Source organism: Symphodus melops (genome assembly GCF_947650265.1).
Source record: "Symphodus melops genome assembly, chromosome: 4".
NCBI lineage: Eukaryota > Metazoa > Chordata > Actinopteri > Labriformes > Labridae > Symphodus > Symphodus melops.
Window position 1 is genome coordinate 10,271,377 of NC_136694.1, and position 19,512 is coordinate 10,290,888.

Genomic DNA, 19,512 nt, shown 5'->3' on the forward strand with positions numbered 1-19,512 from the left:
ACTTGCACACAAGAGAAAGGCCTGTTTGTGAGCAGTAGGAGAGCAGCCAATTTAGTTTTTGTTTTTTTTAATTTCTCTTTTTTTTCTCTGCACTTGTGGCCTAGCATTTTTGTCAGCCTACTTTACTCTGAATAGAGATTGGATTTACATAAAATAGCTCATAGTAATAATAGTAGCTATTTTCTGTTTGTGTGTGTGTGCTTGTGTCTGTTTCTGTGTTTGGCTTGATTTTAGCATTCAAAAGACAATCCACCAATTGCCCTTCCATGAAGTTGGGAGACTCATGAGACACACATTAAGGAAAAAGAATTGTCAAGTTTGAAACAACATCAGCAAAAATGTCTTGTGCCATTTAGGCACACACAGCCTGAGCAGCACGTTTGCAGAGCAGAATAGATTCATATTTTTCCTCACGAAGCTCTGTGTCTTTGTCTCAAGAAAGGGTCACATACAGAGAAGGTTGATTCTGGAAATGCCACAGTGCACTTAAGTAGTATTTTTCATTTGGCAATCTGAAGAGCACTTCTTTCAAAGCCTGCTAATGGAAGATTTGTGTTAATCTAAGAGGGATGAGAAAAGCAAACTTCATATTTAAAAACACATTTTCATGGAAAATATTTAGTAGTGAATTAAGAATGAGGCATAATGTTAATGAGGGTTTGAATAAAGCTTTGTATTTGTCTTAAAGACAAAAAAAATTAAAAACTATAAAGACTATATACAATTTAGCAAGAATTACTTTTTCTTCTTTTTCTCACCTTTAAAGTGCAAACAGTATGTTGAAAGTACAGAAAGTACCAGATTTGTATTGTACCAATAATAATTAGGGCAAGAACAACATTATATATACTTTGTTTCACAGAAGTCACCTGCAGACAAGGATGTTTTCAGTATTGTAAAGTGATGTCATGGTAGTGGTCTGTCGTACCCTGTTAAAGTCTCCCTAGACCTGAACAGTACAACAAAGTAATGACTTGACTTTCAAATAGACTTTGGTAGTGATTAATCAAAAGTATTGAAGATACAATGAATCGTATATCTTTTATGTTTTCCAGCTTTCTGAGACCACCAACAGAATAAATGCTTCAATTACTTCTGAGGACTTATTTCATCAATTCCAACACCTTGAAAGCTTTGTAAAATATGAGGGAATTAAGCTTCAAAAAAGACAGATGAAGATGTTTTCTTTGCATTTAAAGGTACCCCGGAGATCCTTCGACCTAAAACACAATTTTATGGTCAAGATTTATTACAGATCTCAATCAGCTTAGTAAGATACTTTACTGTGCGGTTTGCAAATGAAGAAAACAAGAGGCGACATGTTGTTGGCACTGAAAAGACAAACATGACACGTAATCACCCAAAGAATTCCTGCAGGGCAACAGATGCATTCACTGCATTGCAAGCTCTTTAACTCTTTTTTTAATTTTTTTTATATTTTATCAGTCTTTAAAAGGCAAATGCAAAATAAAATATAATGGAGAGCATAGTCACCATGTCCTTCTAGTCACTTGCCTGTTAAAGGGTTACTTTAACGGGCAAGTGACTATTTTTGGTAATTTCGGTACACATTACATATGGCCACCCTTCTGCACCTCAGTAAGGTTGAGAGAAGCATGTGATCCTCAGTCAGCCAATCAGAAGAGATCACCCTATGTCACTGATCCTGTTGTAGCATTTGAACCAAATATGGTAACTTTGTCAATGTTTATTTTTCTAAAATAATTAGAAAAATACATTTTATTTTTACAGAAATAAAGTTCTGTTATGCCCCAGAACTATACCAATATTGCAGTGAGTGCCCTATGAAGGGTTAAAGTTAAAGTTGAAACTTGTGTTCTTCATGCCTTTGAGGCTGTAGTTAAGCATTGTTAGCCTCCAACGCACTGCTATAATTAAGTCTCCTTCTCCCAGTGTCACATTTTCTTCTGACAATACCAATAATAGATCACTCTCTAGCTCGTGCCTCCATCAAGCTCAAGGTGGGTGTCACTAACACCCACCTTGGGTGTCACTAACACCCACCTTGCCTCATTAATATGACCAACTGACCATCCACCCACAGGTGAGACTTCTTGTTTTCCCGATGTCCGCAATTAACCAGTGTAGCGAGAAGCACTTACTCCTCTCTTTCAGTAGTAAGGACTCATCATAGTTGTTAAGTAGACTAGCAGACTTTAATTGCAGCTGCCACTTCCTCTGCGTCAATGTCACGACGGGTGACAGCAGAGAGAGTTGTTGTGGAGGTGGTGTTGTTCAGAGGGCTGCTTGGCTGTTCTGCAGATGGGTGCAGGTTTTCATCGGTCTTCATGCTAATGAGCCGCAGCTATGATAAACTCAGCTCAGTGAACATATGTTCAGCTCTCCATGATGAAAAAAAATATCTTTGGTGCTCGGCTGGTATTGCTTATTATGGTAATGAACATTCAACGTGATAATGGGAACTTTGGTACAACAAACAAAAGATTCAGAGCTGCTGGAATTTAAAATAACACATGGCTGCTAAAGTTAATGTGTGGATTATGTTTTTGTGTGTTTTTGTTAATGAAGTGTTTGTCTTCCTCTCCATCTGTGTCTGTGTGGGTGTTTGTTTGTATCTGTGTGAACAGGTACTCCAAGCTGTCTGACCCAGCTAACTGGCTAAAGATCAACAGGACAAATGGTCAGATCACAACCATGGCCCTGCTGGACAGAGAGTCCATGTATGTCAAAAACAACGTGTATGAGGCCACCTTCCTGGCATTCGACAATGGTAAGTCTGGTAAGTCCGAAAGTCTGTATGTGTTTTAATTGGGAGACAGTGTAGAAGCACACTTAAGCTGTTGAACAATGGATGGCAATGTTGTTGAGACCACCACTTTGGTCCAGACATAAATCTTCAAAAACAATTAAATGGATTGCCAGGAAATTTAGCACTGACTCTTACAGTCTCTGGAATATGAATCCCTAACACAGTCTTGATTTTTCCACTATTTCCACTTCGAAGTTGTTATTTTGCCACATGTTGTTTTGAGAAAAATAAATCAAGCAATATCGGCTAGATTTTCTTGACATGTGTTATGACTCAATGGGTTCCCTTTTTACACAAAATTCATGAATAAACAGACTCAGTTTTAAGAATAAAAGTTGTTGCAAGGAGAACATTTACATCTCGACTCTTATCTTTCAGATATCATATAGAGTGTGTGAACTGTGAATGAGTGGGATGGTCTGTTCGTATGTTGTTCTACACATTCTATAATGTATTCACTGACCTTGATTCCCTGGCTTCTCCTAGAAGGAAAAGAATAATAAACACCTGTCGAAGAAGGTCTTGTGTATCAGCCTGAGGTGCTGCAACAATATACAAAGCTAAAGAACTGAAGCACTAAGCACAGGGGTTTGCTCTCTGTGTAGGTTGAAGAAATCCAGGTGATTTTACTCCAGTGAGAAATGAAAGATTGGTTGCCCCCAAGCACACCAACTTAAGCTCAAAGTGTTGACTGCCTATTGATTTCAGAGCCCAGTGTCAACAAGGGCATATATTCCACTTTGATTGAAATTCTCTTTACTTATTCCACTGAAGTCAGCCGTAAGAAGCAACAAATCACCAAGCCAATCATAACCGACAAGACGGTCGATGGGCCTTGGGGCTTCAGGCAACAGACCTTTACACTTTAATGCATCAAGTTCCTGTCTCACAGAGGGAAAACGTTGAAATATAACAATGATGAGCTACAGGGTTAAACTCTATCTACACTGCAGCGCATCAGAGTGGGTGTTCTCAGCTTTCTTATGAAGGCCATAATATATATCTACAGTGTGTCCAGCAGACCTGTACACACACTGTTTATCTGTGACTGGAGGTTGTTAGATTACAATCAGAGGTGATATCACTGACCAATGTGTGTGGTCCTTGTCCTGCATTCCTCATTTTTAACTAACAGAAGTATTATTAGCAAGCTGTAGTAACCATTAAAGGGATTTTTTGCAGAATTAACCCTTTAAGATCAATCGACACAGTCAATCAATTTTTGTTTTATCACACTAATCGTAACAAAAGTTATCTCATAACTCTAAACATAAAGAATGGCTTGATACTTTAATCAATGTTAAATCATATAAAGTGACTTAAAAGTGAAACACTTTGAGCTGGTACTTGGTAACATTGGCAAGGAGAAACTTTCGTTTCACATCTAGAAACCTCGAGCAGACCTGACTCATGATTAACAGCTATCTGCCACAACAGGGCACTTCTGGCTTTGCACATCTTTTTTTATTTTTTTTTATAGAATACAATTTACAGTATGTGTATATCATTGAACATTAGTAATAGTACATGGATTTACGCTTGTTTAGCACTTTTCTAGACTTCTGACTGCTCTAAGTGCTTTTACACCACAGGTCTCACCTCCCCATGCCCTCATCCACACACGGATGGCAGTTGTTGCTTTGTAAAGTAGCCATCAGTATTAACTTATCCCATTCATATCCACTTAACAAGCCTCTGAGATAACAATGTACTTTGAGCAACAGCATTTTAGACATGTGGTGACAGAAGCTGAGGATCTGAACCCTAACCTTAGAAGTCGAGAGACAACTCTACCACTGACCCACAGCCACCCATCAGTGATATTAAGCATTTAATGTATGGGATGTGACATTGGTTGTTATTCAGAGACACATAAATATGTTGATTCTGATTAAGTTAATCATTACTCATGACCCCAAAAAGCCATCATTAATAAGAGACAAATATGTTATGAATCTGAATCTTAAACTAACTTAAAGCTACAAAGCTATGTACATAGTACGGAGCCATATGTAGGAACTAAAAGGCTCATTATCTTATGATATTATAAAGCTCAAACATCAGTTGTGGCCTGTATTTGTTGTTTTTTGTTGATGCAAAGTTTTTCAGTCATTTAAAAACAACATATTAAAGAAAATCAACACTTAGAAATGAGATTCCCATTTATGAATCACTCTCATGCCTCTCTCACTTCACATCTTTAAATATTTCTCTGTGATATTAAAACATTAATGACTTAACAAGCATCAATCCAAGTTTAACTTGAGGCAAAAACATCCCTCTGTAATATTTATCAGAAGAGATAAAAACTCACAAGCTGCTTCCCTGGGACTGTTTGGATGAGGTTTGATCGACTTTGATTGACAGTTGCCAGGCAACAACATTTATAAACCTTAAATGTGTCCTATTATGATACACGTGTTTCAGAATGATGGCATTTCTTCTTTCAAACTGACTCTGCACAACACCAACCATTAAGATGACCCGAGTCAAAGCAGCAGAGAACTTTGTATTATGAACCAAACAAACAGTTCCCAAGATGGCAGGTAGTATTGGCTTAATGTTAACACATTGCTCAATGTTAGCAGGAAGAAAGGCCTGTTTAGTTATATTAAAGTGTATTTTAAAAGATACTGTCTTTATTGTTTTCAGTCCAAAGTCTAATGTTTAACCTCCCACCAGAGTTCAGGCTCATTACACATGGTTTCACTGCTGTTGTGTTGAGTTGCACTGTGTTGAATCAGACCAACAAAACATTAAGTTTGCTCTGCTCGTTGTTGAGGAAGCAATGCACTTTAAAAGAATATGGGAAGCCCATTTCCCAGCACCATGTTGTACATCATCAACAGCAACAGAAACAGTGTGGCAGCAAAACAATATTTCTCATGCGGTTAAGGTGCAGTCGAGTCAGTGTGTGCGCTGTAATCAGAGCACATTAGAGGATTTGCTGTTAATGCATAAAACATCAAACATGTGCCTCCCAGCCTGATGGCTCTGTTCTGGTCTGACAGTCATGAGAAACCCTGAATAAGTTATGATGAGCCTGTGTTGCTGGATATAGTGTAGGGTTAGCGTTTGAGTCATTTCCCAGGGGGCTTTGCAGAGTGCAGATAGCAACAATCTCTATGTGAGTGTTGTCCCTTCACCTGTTCAGAAAGCAGACAAACAGTTTTAAACAAGAGGGCTGAAAAATGTGCGTGTCCTTTTATTTGTTTTGGCTGTTTTCTTTGGTTGCTCTTTCATAGATGCAAACAGTGTTCTCCTCCACTTTCAGCCCCACAGTAATCAAAACTTGTTCTTCTCAATTGTGTCTTTGCCTGTGCGCCTCATTTTCTCACCTCCACACATGAATCAGCTTGAAAACGGTAATTGAAGTGGAAGGATTGTTTTGCCTTACACTGTAGCTTCTCCTGACATCTTACAACTCCACTTTTCAGCTTTTTGCTCCAATCATTTTATCTTTACTCCTGCCCCACTTGCTTGCTTCATTTGTATCACCATCTTCTCTCTTCTCTTCTCTTTTTCCCTGCCTCCCCTCAGGCTCGCCTCAAGCCAGTGGAACAGGAACTCTCCAGATCTACCTGATCGATGTGAACGACAACGCGCCAGTGCTGGTTCCCCGGGAGGCCCAAGTGTGTGAGCGTGCGCGCCCAAATTCCAGGATCAACATCACAGCCTCCGACGCGGACGCCGACCCAAACATTGGTCCCTTTGTCTTTGAGCTGCCTTCTTTTCCTGCCAGCGTCCGCCGCAACTGGACGATTTCCAGAATCAGTGGTAATTCAATGCTGCACTTTGCGTATACAAGGTTACAGTTCTTGTCACCTACCCTTGTGATGTAACATACAGGAGGTATGGGGGTATGATATATGAACATTTTGCATCCCCAGTTGAAATAAATCATCAATTTACCAGATGGGATGCAAAAGCCCTCTGCAAAGTAACTAGTGATATCAATCAATTGAGGTGGGATCGCTGTAAGCTGTGAGAGGAGTCCAAGTTTAACAAAACGTCTCACAGAGCTCACAGTGAGCGACGCAGGTGCCATCCAGTGTTGACGTACGATCTATCCTTTTTGACAAATGAGATCCATTCATCTCTCTGTCCCCCGAGCATGAGATCTGTCACCTAATCCACCCAGATGGATGTATCTCAGCAGTTGTCTGGAGGACAAATCTGATCTCATACCTGGGTTCTTCTCCCGCTGAGGCTCTTGTCTCAGCTTGACTGAGTGATGGACGAGAAATCCACATTTAGTTGTTTTATACATCGCTAATGCATCCTTGCATGCTCACGTCAGAATGATCGTTGTGTGGCTTGTTTGGCACCTTTTGTCAGTCATACCTGTGTATATGTTGACACAGAATCCTGCAGCAAATGAAATTCTCAGCAGTGCACTATCTACTCCTATTTATTTACTAATTTGCCTGTCTTTGTCATCTTCTCCTCATTAATGCCCCTTCCCTCTCATTGTTCTCTCTCCATCATCAATACAATCCCCTTCACCAGGTGACTATGCCCAACTGAGGTTAAGGATTCCCTACCTGGAGGCGAGTGTTTACGAGATCCCCGTCATTGTGTCAGATTCAGGGAACCCTCCTCTGTCCAACCGCTCTCTGATCAGAATCAAAGTTTGTCCCTGTGATGATAGCGGAGACTGCAGTGCCACTGGGGCTGTGGCAGCTGCCGGCCTTGGCACTGGGGCCATCATCGCCATACTCATCTGCATCATCATACTGCTCAGTGAGTTAAACACAGTGAAATTACCTAAACTATACACTTTGAATTCTTTTATTTGCCTATGGTTTACTTAAGAAGAATGACAGCATGTTACTGTAATAAGGCTAAAAGTTGAAAAGAGTGTGAGTGGCTCATTATTATGTCAGTTTAGATTGTTCATTTTCTTTCAGGCATGGTACTGCTGTTTGTGGTGTGGATGAAGCGCAGAGAGAAGGAGCGGCAGGCGAAGCCCCTTCTCATCGACCCTGAGGACGACGTCAGAGACAACATCCTCAAGTATGATGAAGAGGGAGGAGGAGAGGAGGACCAGGTATGTTTTAAGAATCGAATACTTTTTTTTTATGATCAAAAAAAAGTCAAAAGGAGTTTTCTGCTGAACTATAAGTAACAAAGGTTCTGCTGAATATAACTTTGAGCATTGTGGCACAAGGATGTATCAAGGCTGCCACCAAAGACGTCATTGGGCAAAAATACTTAAACTTAAATTGCTCTTGATGGAATAGCCAGCAGCATGCAAATGTGTATGAATAGGATTAATTAACTTTAGGGTTAGGGTTAGCTCGTTGCTTTATATTGCACATCATTTCTGTTCTTCTTTTCTCTAGTCCTTGACTTAAACAGAAATAAGCAGCTAAACTACCCATCTAAACATGAAAACACGGCTCCGACAACAACAGTCATCAGAGAGACATTTACAAAGGATATACTTGCTATATTTAGGCCTATGGGTAAAATGAAAAACTGGCATTCCCCCTTTTACAATCTCTCTCTAATGATGAGAGGCTGCTGCAAACTCTGCATCAGTACTATTCTAATGACATTCTATCACATTCAGGCACGGTGGTTATGCCTTCTGAAGCAATTAAGTGTAAGGTTGAGGCCGCAGGATCAAGGACGAAACTGCCAATCGACTGATTAAAGGAGCACCAGCTGCCCCTAATTGAAAAAAAATGAACTGTAGTAAATAAATACATCATTAATTCACCAATCAGGCCTGCTGTAGTTAGAATAAATATGGCAATATCATCTCGTCCAGTATTTACTGAAATGACTGTCATTGACAGAGCACAGAAATGAGGAGTGCTTTGTCCAGCTGTACTGCAGAAAGTGTCTGCATGGAGCAAAATGTCCTTTTTTAAAAGTGAGTTAAACTTCTAAATAGATTTTCAGGCTGCAGTCTGCCCTCTGTCTTCCAAAAGAAAGTGCTCAGGACAAAAAGCTGCTTGGCTTCAACTCCTCGTAAAGTGCAAGTCTTTCCATATGATCAGCTGGAAATCATTAGTGAAACATTTACTGCACACCACCTCTTCGAATTCAAAAATGCTCTTCATAAATATAAACCTTCAGCAATGTTCACCTCCAACATCTTTGATTAATTCAGAAAAACATTGCTAATTTTGCTATTTCTAACACCTTTGGTGTTACTTTGCGACACCCACACTCAACATCTAGAGATTAAACACATGCCAGCGTCAGATTGCTGCAGTGTTCGTCGACATATTTTTACTTGAAGAAACTATCACTATTGTCATCTGCAGGGCAGAAATAAAGGCACCTCAAAAACCTGCTCTTTTTCCAGCACATAGTAAAACACATTATATTTTCAAACACCGGTTGTAAGCTTGTATGTATGAACCACTCATTTGTTGTGAAGGAATTAGTTTAGATTTACAGACACATAAATGAACAGCAGGCACATAGTCCAGCTCGAATAATTCACACATAAATACCAGATGTATAATGACACGTCAAGAAGTTAACTGTCTGTACAGCAAACATGCTTTAAGAGGAATGTGATGGTTAACTGTGAAGCTCATATCATGACTGTTTATATGAATACTTATGGAATAAACACAATCATTGTTGCTCTCTGAATATCTGCATGTATTTGTACATGCTTTAATGCTACTTATAATTTCAGACTTCACATAACATCATTGTTTCTGACGAAAGAGAACTATGAATTGTGGGTATTTTCCTCAAGCAAAGACTGCAGCACTGCAGGTGGCAGGGCTGCATAGGGTGCAAAGCCACCTCTGATAAATGTCTTGCAACCCCACTTGCCAAAACAAAAAAACACTCCAAGAGAGTGTGAATGTTTATGTCTTTCTTCTGTTTCCAGAGATACAGCCAATTCTGGGCTGGATGTAGGCAAACAAGACACTTCAGTACTTGCTGATTGCTCACTATCTCCTTTATTTAACTTCATTTTCCAAAGCTTTCCACCAACGAATAACATCAGCCATGCATTATAAAGACAAGCATCATTATTGCTTGGATTCATTTTGAAATTGTTCCTCACAAGTCAATTAACTTCTCTTACTGTTCAATCAGTACGAGGTACTGATGAAATCAGCTTTTATTTCTGCCTCACTTTAAGACGTCTCTACCACCCTTTTACAACCACATGGACTGCTCAACAGTCTGATAGAGACAGATGTGAAGCAGTGATTTCTTTGCAGGTAGGTCCTGAGATGTCACAGACATTACAGTAAAATACATCAGTCTGTGAGGGCAGACAACGGGAACAGTCTAAAGAACGTTATGTACCAACAGGCGAATTGAACTGGACTCAGATATGTAGCGTCTTTAAACACTCTCTTCATTGGCTTTTTTTTCCAGGACTATGACCTGAGCCAGCTGCAGCAGCCCGAGTCATTAGATCACATCATTAACAAGCCAGCGGGGGTGCGCAGGGTGGATGAGAGACCTGTGATTGCTGAGTCTCAGTACCCGGTTAGACCAAGTCTGCCCCATCCTGGAGACATAGGAGACTTCATTATTGATGTAAGTTTAAAAATGAAAGGAAATTGTTTTTGTGTTGTTTCTGTAACTTGTTTTGTTCAAACATTTTGAATGCCACCTGATTGATGTGACTCGCCACTTCAGTTTGAAAGGGGGTAAAAACGTCACAATTGTGATTCCTTAGACAGGCATGCTCCTAAAAATGTGGTTCTGTTTTACCAAACCCAGTTTGTGGCCCTGAAACATCATTCAGACCACGATGGAGCAATAAAAGTGTAATGGTTGTGTGAACGAGATGAGACACCGTTTATTGAAAGTTTTACAGTCCAGCAATCTGAACCTGACTAAATGAAACATCATCACCTCCGCTACGTTCTGGGTGAACAGCGACAATGGGTTTCACCAAGATGTGAGACCAATTATGATACAGTGTAGACGTTTTACCACACATAACAGAACAGGGTGTAAAAGGTAGGGGGAGTTCTGCACATCTTTCACATCCTATGCATTCATTTTTGCGTGTACAGGGTCTGAGGGCGGCAGACAATGACCCCACAGCTCCCCCCTACGACTCCCTGCTGGTCTTTGACTACGAGGGCAGCGGTTCAACTGCTGGATCTGTCAGCTCACTCAACTCCATCAGCTCAGGGGACCAGGACTACGACTACCTCAACGACTGGGGCCCTCGCTTCAAGAAGCTGGCCGACCTCTACGGAGGAGGGGACGATGACTGAGAGTGGAGACGGGGGGCTTGGTGGGGCTGTGGCAGGAACAGGAGAGGAAGGGTCGGATTGATTGAAGCTCCTAGAAACCATGTGAAGGGGCAGAGAACATGACGTCGGCTCAAGGTTAGACATGTGAGAAACAGACCCTTAAACGGGCTCACAACAGCCGAGCCCACAAACATGAATCCTGCTGCAACGCAACTGTATTCTGGCTTTATACTTTTTAGTGGCGAGTTTGTAGTGTGATGTTATTTTTTCTCTCTTTTTTGTCGTTCTCTCACCGTGCTGGACCCGGAGGTCTCTGGGGATAAATCAAGGCGGTTGTGAGAGACAGGATAGTGAATTTGTGCTTTGATTGATTGTTAAAACAATACCATCTCTTGCTTTAGTCTCACACTGAAGAGAATGTTTTTGGGACTCTGGCTCTCTCTTTCACTCTGTCAACTTGAATTTCCTTAGAACAGAAGCACTGTCTTTTTTATAAAGTGCCTTTTGTGATGTGTTTTTGTATCAGACTCCTGCTATCTCAGGATCGGTTGCCATTCGTGCAGTACATGGAGGCACATTCTCTTGTCGCCCCCCCTGCGCTCCTCAAACCAGCCCTGCCTGTCTCTTTCCTCTGCTATCAGAGCGGTGCAGATCAACAGCCCCAGCAGACAGTCCCAGGAGGGAAGGACGCAACCAGGGCAGACTACTGTATATCATAACCCAATGAATTATGGCCTAAAAAAAGCCAACAGGAGTTGTGGGGGAGACAACCCTCTTCTTCAAGGACCTGCTCAGTCAGACTTTCACAAGAATCACCTGTGGACACTCTGACATTGTGTGAGAACATTTTTATACATGTGGGGGTTTTCTAATTTAGTGGAGAATGCCTGCCTTTCCTCTCCGGACTCATGACGTAAGGAGCCTTTATGTTGAGACGCTTGCCTGCCCTGTACGGTTTTGTGTTGCTTTCTCCACAGTGTAAAGCTTATGTAGGCATGATCTGATTAGTCAGACAGTGTAAGAAAGTGGAGCCTTGAAATGATCTGGAACAAAGGCATCGGAGGAGGATATTTTTTGTCGCCTTGAACATTCCTGTTTTTTATAGGCCAACAAAACTATTAAAGGTGCATGATTTTTTTCTTTTTTTTTCGAAATGATTTACCAGTACTTTAAGCACTTGTTACTATGTGGTGAGAATGTGAAAATAGTCAACAGAAACTATATGAATATACTCTGTATAAAGACACTGAGAAAATAAAAAACACTGTAAGATACCTATTTTTGAAGTATTGATGACATTAAAGTTGCTGCTCTTTCTCTGGCTCATAAGCGAGTTTAGGGGAATTTTGGCCTGTTAATTTTTAACATCTGGATTTTATTTTCCTTTTGTTTTCTGTTCAAGCATAGCTCTTTTTTTTTTAAAGATGCTTGGTTAATTTTTTTTTCAAGTATTATTTGGGATTCTTTTTTTTTTTTTTTTTTTTTAGAAATGCTTTGTTATACTCCTTTTTTATGTGACCCCCCCCAACTGTGCATTGTATTTGACAGATGTGTTCCTCCTGGAGGCCGCTGGCCTCTGGATGGAGAGCAGAGGGTTCAATAGCAATGCCTGCCGATAGTTGTTCTATTAGTGTGTCCTGGAATTCTTTTATTCATTCATCTAGAAACTGGATGTGTGCTTCAAAAAATAAACAAGACATGTTTTGAAAATGTGGCATCTGTTTTTTAATGTTCCCTACAAGCACCATGTACTGTATGTACTGTAATGTAATGTGTGACATGGCTGACAAACATGATCTCATTGGAAGCTATACATCACAGCGAGCCTCTATGGGCCCCTGTGCTCCTGTTTTTACGTTCATTTATCACAGTTTTGTCCAGACTCCAAGCCACTATGTGTTCAACTGGAGAATTTCTGATGTTTTCTACAGTGGTCGTATCAAAGAAGATAGTTTGGCAGACAGCAGAGCATGCCTCTGGCCCCCTCCCACCCACATGGATCAGCCAGGGAAGACTAATGATGAATAAGCTGGAAGCAACTGAGACTGCATCAGCTTTCACCAGGATCGTTTTGGCACTTATCACAGTCTGGTTTGAATATGCTTTAATCAAATTCTAATGATCAGCATTGTGGCTTTACCTGTACTGCCCTTTCACCTTCATTCTTTCGTGAAAAAATGGGTACATATTTGCACACCAAATGACTCCACATACTTTTTTAAACAGTAGAATTGTGTATTTTTCAGTGTTGGTGGGTCCATATGGAGCTACACAGTTAATCTCTGACCTTACTGTTTGGAAATGGCTACATTTCTAATAAGGCTCCCAGACCTTTTATTGCTCCTCAGAAAAAAAATACTTGCAGATCATTATATGGGGTCAGGAAGTATATTTGTGTCCATTCCTGTGATTTCAATTAGTCAGCTGAAGCGCCGACAAAAAAAACCCACTGGGGACTTAAAGGGATTTAATCCTCTCTGGCTGTGTGTCTATCAATTAGCCACACCATTAATCCCCACGGCGTAATCTCATTAGATAGAGCGCCTTTAATGAGACACCCAGAGAGAAGGCAGAGAGGCAAGCAGGAAGAGAGAGAGAGAAGCAGAAAAATGAGGTGGAGGCAGGATGCAGGTAGGCCATGTGGAGAGGTGATTAGTAGGATGGAAGAGTGTCTATGGTCACCATCAGGAGTGTGTGTGTGTGTGTGTGTGTGTGTGTGTGTGTGTGTGTTGGGGGGGGGACAGCAGGGACAATGCATAACATTTAGAAAATATTTTGTCCCCTTTGACCAAAAATGAGAGGAGTGAGCAATGAAGAGGTGATGAAAGCTAAAGGTGTAGACTGGAGTAGTTAATAAGGAGTGCTCTGATTCCTCATCTTCCTCTGTACAGTACCTCTCAGATGAGTGATGCAAGCTTCCAGTAATAAACCAAAGTTAACCTTTATTGTACTACAATCGTGGATTCTGCCATGGACTGAGCAGACCTACGTGGGCTGCACTACTCGGAAATAATCATCAGGTTGGTAAAAGGTCATCTTCATCATAGCTAGTCAGCGGCTAAAGAGATTAACTTTGAGAAAGGTTTTATTTGATGAGCATAGCTGAAGTTCACTTGGTCGCACTTTGTGATAAAAGGCTGCATGAAAGAAGAAAGAAAACCCAAGTTGCTCCCTTGATGAATGGCGTATATAGACTGAAAGCTCTGTTCCTGGCACGCTGCCAGTGTCTCGTGTGTTGTAAATAAAGTTCTCCTCTTCAAACATTTCCAAGCCTGGCTCTTTTCATTTTCTTTCCAGATAGCCAGTGAGTCTCTTGGGCTGCTGCTAGGAACGGTCCAATCTGAAAAACACCAGCGGATGTTGGTTCTGATGCTGCAGTAGCTGTGTGAACTGTTCACTGTTTAGTGTTGATGGAGCTGTTGAGTCGAGGAGCCGCCCAGGCCAGGCTGCCTCTGCTGGCTACGTTTCTGCTGACACATCTCCCAGCCTCCTGCTATTTCAGGACTCCGTCTAAAATGAGATCAAAGCAGCAGAATAAATTTGATGTTCCTGCGGCAAGTGGGGGAGAGAATATCTACTGTTTAACAACCAGCCATTTATGATATGGATGACTGGTCCAGTGAAGGCTCTCTCCTATTACTGAGAGTGCTCACACCAGTCAGGGTTGAAACATTGCCTGTGTTAATATCAAACAACATTTAAAAAAGCTTTTCCTGCTAATGATGATTGCACATTGTGGTGTGTACACCTATCCATGAATATTATATGAATTTAATCAATATCCATAAATATGTTATCATATTTATTCAACAGCTAGATCTAATTGTTCATTCAGTGTATCTGTACATTTGTACTCATAGCAGTGTGTGTTGTTTTACAACAAATTACAGAGCCTCAACTAGTACAGCAGTTTGTGTTAGCAAAGCAGAAATGCCAAGACTTGGAATAACAATAAAGAAAGCAAGCAACAGCCCCAGGGTCCCCCACCCCGCTGGGCCCAAAAGCTCCAGCTTAACAGTGTGCAAGTTAGATAACCATATATCTTTACATTGCCTTGATTGTAATAATGTGACTTACAATAGTATAAAAGAACAAAAGTAACCAATGACCAAAATGATCGATTACCAAGGTCACAGACAGACTTGCTGCTGTGAGAGTGAATCAACTTCAAGCAGGTCAGTATCAGACCTCTGAAACTGAAGTGGCTTTATGAACTGAGTGTGCCTTCAGTGATGATTTCAATGATCTATACCAGATTTGTACTGCATGGTATTCATGATCACCAGGAGAAAAACAAAAAAGGATTTGTATCACTTACACAACCATCTGCACACATTTCACACAAATGTGACATTTGTGTCAAATGTGTTGGCATATTTTTTATGATAGATTTTTTGAAATGTCTGATCTAAACCCCCCTCGACATTTCAATGTAAAAACTGTAAAAAATTAATGGATGAAGCCCAAGTGACGTCAGCTATCTGTTATGGCAGGGGGGGTCTCAGCCTACTTTCAGTCTACCCAATGACCGTTACATCGTCCACCTGTCAATCATGTCAGCTACAAGCCTAACTATGGATAATGCCTACTGTTCATAAAATCAAAAAAGAGCTGTTTATAAAAAGAAATCACACCCATACAGTCTATTATTTAATAATGCATAATTAATGATGACAAAAACTAATCAGACTTATTTAGTTTTTTTGTGCCAGGCTGTAACCAGGGTATGCTTTTATGGTGTAAAACCAAAACATTTGTGCATGTGACTTCCAGGGTTCCTGGAGCCAGTTCAAGTGGACACTCAACAAACTCCACATTGGCTTCATTTTTCAAGACCTGAGGTTGCCGCTTACCACATGACGCATCAACGTGTCATGTACTTGGACTTGTGTGATAAAACACCTACAAACAAGAAGATAAACACATGTCCTCTTTACATTTTCCCCCTGTTCCACCTTTTTTAAACTGTGCTCTAAATAAAACAGCTGTACTGTGCTTTGTTCAAAAAAATACATGACTCCATTTTGGTGTTTGTGTCTCTTTGACAATGAATCCCTTAGATTTTTACCAGAAGACATCTCTCCTCTGTTGAGATGATAAAAATGGCCGACCTGAACAAAATGCACACCTTTAATGTAAATACTGAAAATCAACCCATTTCTCACGTGACAATTTTTTTTCTATTATCATGTTTACCTCAGCATCTATTGCACTACTCACCACTGCACTAATATCTTATTTAGTCCCTCTACATATTAGTCTTTAATTATTTGTTTATTTTGTGTTAATTGTTGATATTTAATGTTGTAATTTCGTACAAAGAGAGCACAGTTGACGGCAGTTAAATTGTGTGTGAGCATACCTGGCCAATAAAGCTGATTCTGATTCTAAAATGTTTTTCTCACTACATAGTAAAAATGAAGTAAGATCTTTTTATTTCAACACAGGAGGACTGGTCTAGATCTGTTAAAACAACTGAGCTGCCTTACAGTTAATGCATCAATAATTCAAAACACTCTGAGAGGTTTTATGAAGGCTTTTACTTGTAATACGTAAGTACATTTTGCTGCTAATACATAAGTAGAATTCTTAAGGGGGCACTCCAACTGTTGTACACGTGAAGCTCAGTGTACCTGTCACAAGGCATTCTGCTCAGCATGAGAAAGACAAGGTTTCCTCTTGCATGTCGCCTGCAAGAGGAAACCTTGTCGCCTGTGAAGGGTTTAGTAAAAAAAAAAAAATTCATTGTTATCTGGGAACAAAGTATTTTGAATGCTGACCCGTTTTGAAAAGACAAAATGAGTCCACTCAGCCTACTTCATTCTTTTCTTCAGTCTTCTGATCGAACCAGCTTGTTAGAGTAACATTACTATTCAATGAAGTTTTCTCACAGTGCAAAACGTTTTAAAATGTCAGTATTTATTTATCAAACATTTTTACATTGGGACAAATGCACCAATTTGTTTTTCTAAAGGGTATGAATACATCTTCCATCCCTGTCACCTGAGATCTCCTTCTCGCAGGTGATGCTACTATAACTCTGGTCACACAGCTGCTCCAACTTTTCATTCACAAACACTTATTTTTTCTTGTTTTCTTGCCACGCTATGACGGATTAAGCTGGGCTCTTGTAATATAGCCATAAGTAAGGTCCTTTACCTGCTTTTTGTAAACATAACAATGAGCATGGTCTTGTTACCTGCCCTTTTGTTAATGTTAACAGACAAACAGTAAGGTCCTTTACCTGCTTTTGTAAAGTGTCTTGAGATAACGCCTGTTATGAATTGACGCTATATAAATAAAGATTGATTGATTGATTGACTTATGTATGTATGTATGTATGTATGTATGATGCATTGCTGTGTGTATAGTGGTATTTGTTGACGGTCCTCCACTTAAGAACCTGAAATCTATGCTGCTGCTACTGCTGCTGCTGATGCTAAGCCCGTCTGTAGGGACTGACTCCAGGATGTGATTATATGCTGGAGTGCAGTTAGAAATTGAAGCTGCATCCTTGGGCAGAGCGGCTGCTCTAATCAACTGCATGTAATTCCTTACCTTAGCCACAGGTTAAGTGCCTTCCCCGGGACGCTGGCTACACCTTTAAACGGGAGAATATGATTCCTTCACAGCCAAGTCGGTCTCTGGTGTCCTTCAAGACACGATCAAGCTTCCGTTCCAATCTGCCCCTCCAATTCCCCCTGTCAGCATTACTGCAGGAAGACAGAGCAACTCTTTTCATGAATAATGGATGTATAGCACAGTCATTAGTATAAATAAATAAATGACCACCAACCATGTGTAACTAAATTAGTCTTGTAAATGTAATGATGATATTATAGTAACAAGACAAGGAGGAAACACAACCTATCTGGCCATGTGCCCAATGTAAGCGGATTAGTCTCAGCTTGACTCTGTTCTAATGTGTGACTTATGTATATAAACATTTCAAGAGCATAATTTACATACGTTTCATGGAGACTCTCCGCTTAAGAGGTGACACTGTTCATACATTATTCATCTATGTCTTTTCAAAACTTGAGGAGAGCTTCAAGGTGAGGTAAATATCTTGGCATAAACATGGTTTAGTTTTTAGCAGAAAGGGGCCTTTTTCTAAAGATTTATTTGGGTTTTTTTCTGCGGTTATAGAGAGACAGGACAGTGGATAGAGTCAAAATGAGAGAGAGAGAGTGAGAGTGTGGAATGACATGCAGGAAAGTAGCCACAGGGGAGATTCAAACTTGTGCTGCTCGCTCGGACTTCAGCCTCTGTTGCAACATGAGGATTGCAAAGCTAAACCACTTGGCCACTAGCACTCCAAACGGACAGTTTTTAAGCTATGCTTATAATGCATATTGACAACTGATGAACAGCAATTTTTGGTCAGTCCAGCACTTAAATAGTCAAGTACCTTAGAATTGCTAAAGAGACCGTCATGAATGTTATACCAACTTCATGGTGATTCCCTGACTTTTTCTCTTGCACCATCACAAAAATGTTTTTTTTTGTTATTGTCATGTTTTATAATGTTCTCATGAAACTTGGTTGTAGATGTTTAACGTGACAACAGGATTAACCATAATGCCACTTGTGAGTTTTTTTGTGCAGTTTCTTTCAAGAGTCAGCATGTTAAACTTTAACTTTTCACTTACACAGCAACATTTCTCAACCTCTACTTAATGGTAGGCAGATGTTCATCTGTGCTACCCCTCATTATGCAAGTGTTTACTGCTAAATACTTGCAAAACATTCCCAGTTCCTTTGGCAAATGTGAGCTTGGTACTGTAACAAGACTCACTTAAACTTTGACTATGTTAGAATGAAAAGAACTGCTGTCACATCAGCGTTTTAGCACTGCGATTGTGAGAATGCTGCCATGCTATAGTTAGCATTTTTTTTAAACTCTTCTTTTGTTGATCTTCTGTCCCAGGATTAGATAAAAGATCAGTGCGTTTGAATCCAAATCAGACTTTGCTATTTAAAGTCTGCTTGTTGGTCTCATTGTCTGTCTCAATGCATATCACACTGTTGGGTGTGAATCACAGGTGTTCAACATTTGACACATTTTGGTACTTGTATAGCCTCATAAGAGAGCTGACTTTGTAAATAGAGATGTTCCTCCCTTGTGGGCTGACACTGCCTGCTGCTTGACCTGATATAGCTCCATTAAAAAGGCCAACAGGGCTATTAACCCCCGCATCAATACCTTGCCGGTTCAGCCACGCTTACAAACCCATTTCAGCAGCGGTCATAAACACTGGTCTTATTATAGTATCTCCAGGACAAAGCAAAGTGCCCCAGCTGACCCTATAACAAAAGACTCCTAAAGTCAGCATTAACCTGAGTGGAACAAGGGCACGGGTGCTCAGGAAATAGACTGGTGAGGGGGTGTAAACTAATGAACTGTTGTTGCATGTTATATATCAGGCTCTGTTTCTTCAGGAAAGACTTCAAACCATTATCTTTTATTTCAGGATAAAATTGGTTATAGGCTACTGGATTTGTGAATCTTAATGGATGATA

The 19,512-nt window shown here is 40.3% G+C and overlaps 3 protein-coding genes across 4 annotated transcripts in view; 2 read left to right on the top strand and 1 right to left on the bottom strand.

Annotated features, from left to right (window-relative positions):
• Positions 1 to 12,693, top strand: part of cdh4 (cadherin 4, type 1, R-cadherin (retinal)) — a 193,983-nt gene extending 181,290 nt beyond the window's left edge. The window contains exons 12-17 of one of the 2 annotated variants that reach the window (XM_079340972.1): positions 2,610 to 2,761; positions 6,332 to 6,568; positions 7,301 to 7,534; positions 7,702 to 7,841; positions 10,154 to 10,318; positions 10,804 to 12,693. In XM_079340972.1, the coding sequence (XP_079197098.1) occupies positions 2,610 to 2,761; positions 6,332 to 6,568; positions 7,301 to 7,534; positions 7,702 to 7,841; positions 10,154 to 10,318; positions 10,804 to 11,010 (1,135 nt within the window). In that variant the 3' untranslated portion in view covers positions 11,011 to 12,693. The remainder of the gene's footprint in view (positions 1 to 2,609; positions 2,762 to 6,331; positions 6,569 to 7,300; positions 7,535 to 7,701; positions 7,842 to 10,153; positions 10,319 to 10,803) is intronic. The other variant, XM_079340973.1, reaches the window with a different exon arrangement.
• rae1 (ribonucleic acid export 1) overlaps positions 1 to 19,512 on the top strand; it is a gene marked incomplete at its 3' end in the record, with an annotated part of 229,256 nt that overhangs the window by 146,820 nt on the left and 62,924 nt on the right. The window lies entirely within an intron of this gene.
• The window catches only part of taf4a (TAF4A RNA polymerase II, TATA box binding protein (TBP)-associated factor), a 78,331-nt gene that overhangs the window by 44,380 nt on the left and 14,439 nt on the right, over positions 1 to 19,512 (bottom strand). The gene's annotated exons all lie outside the window — the stretch shown is intronic.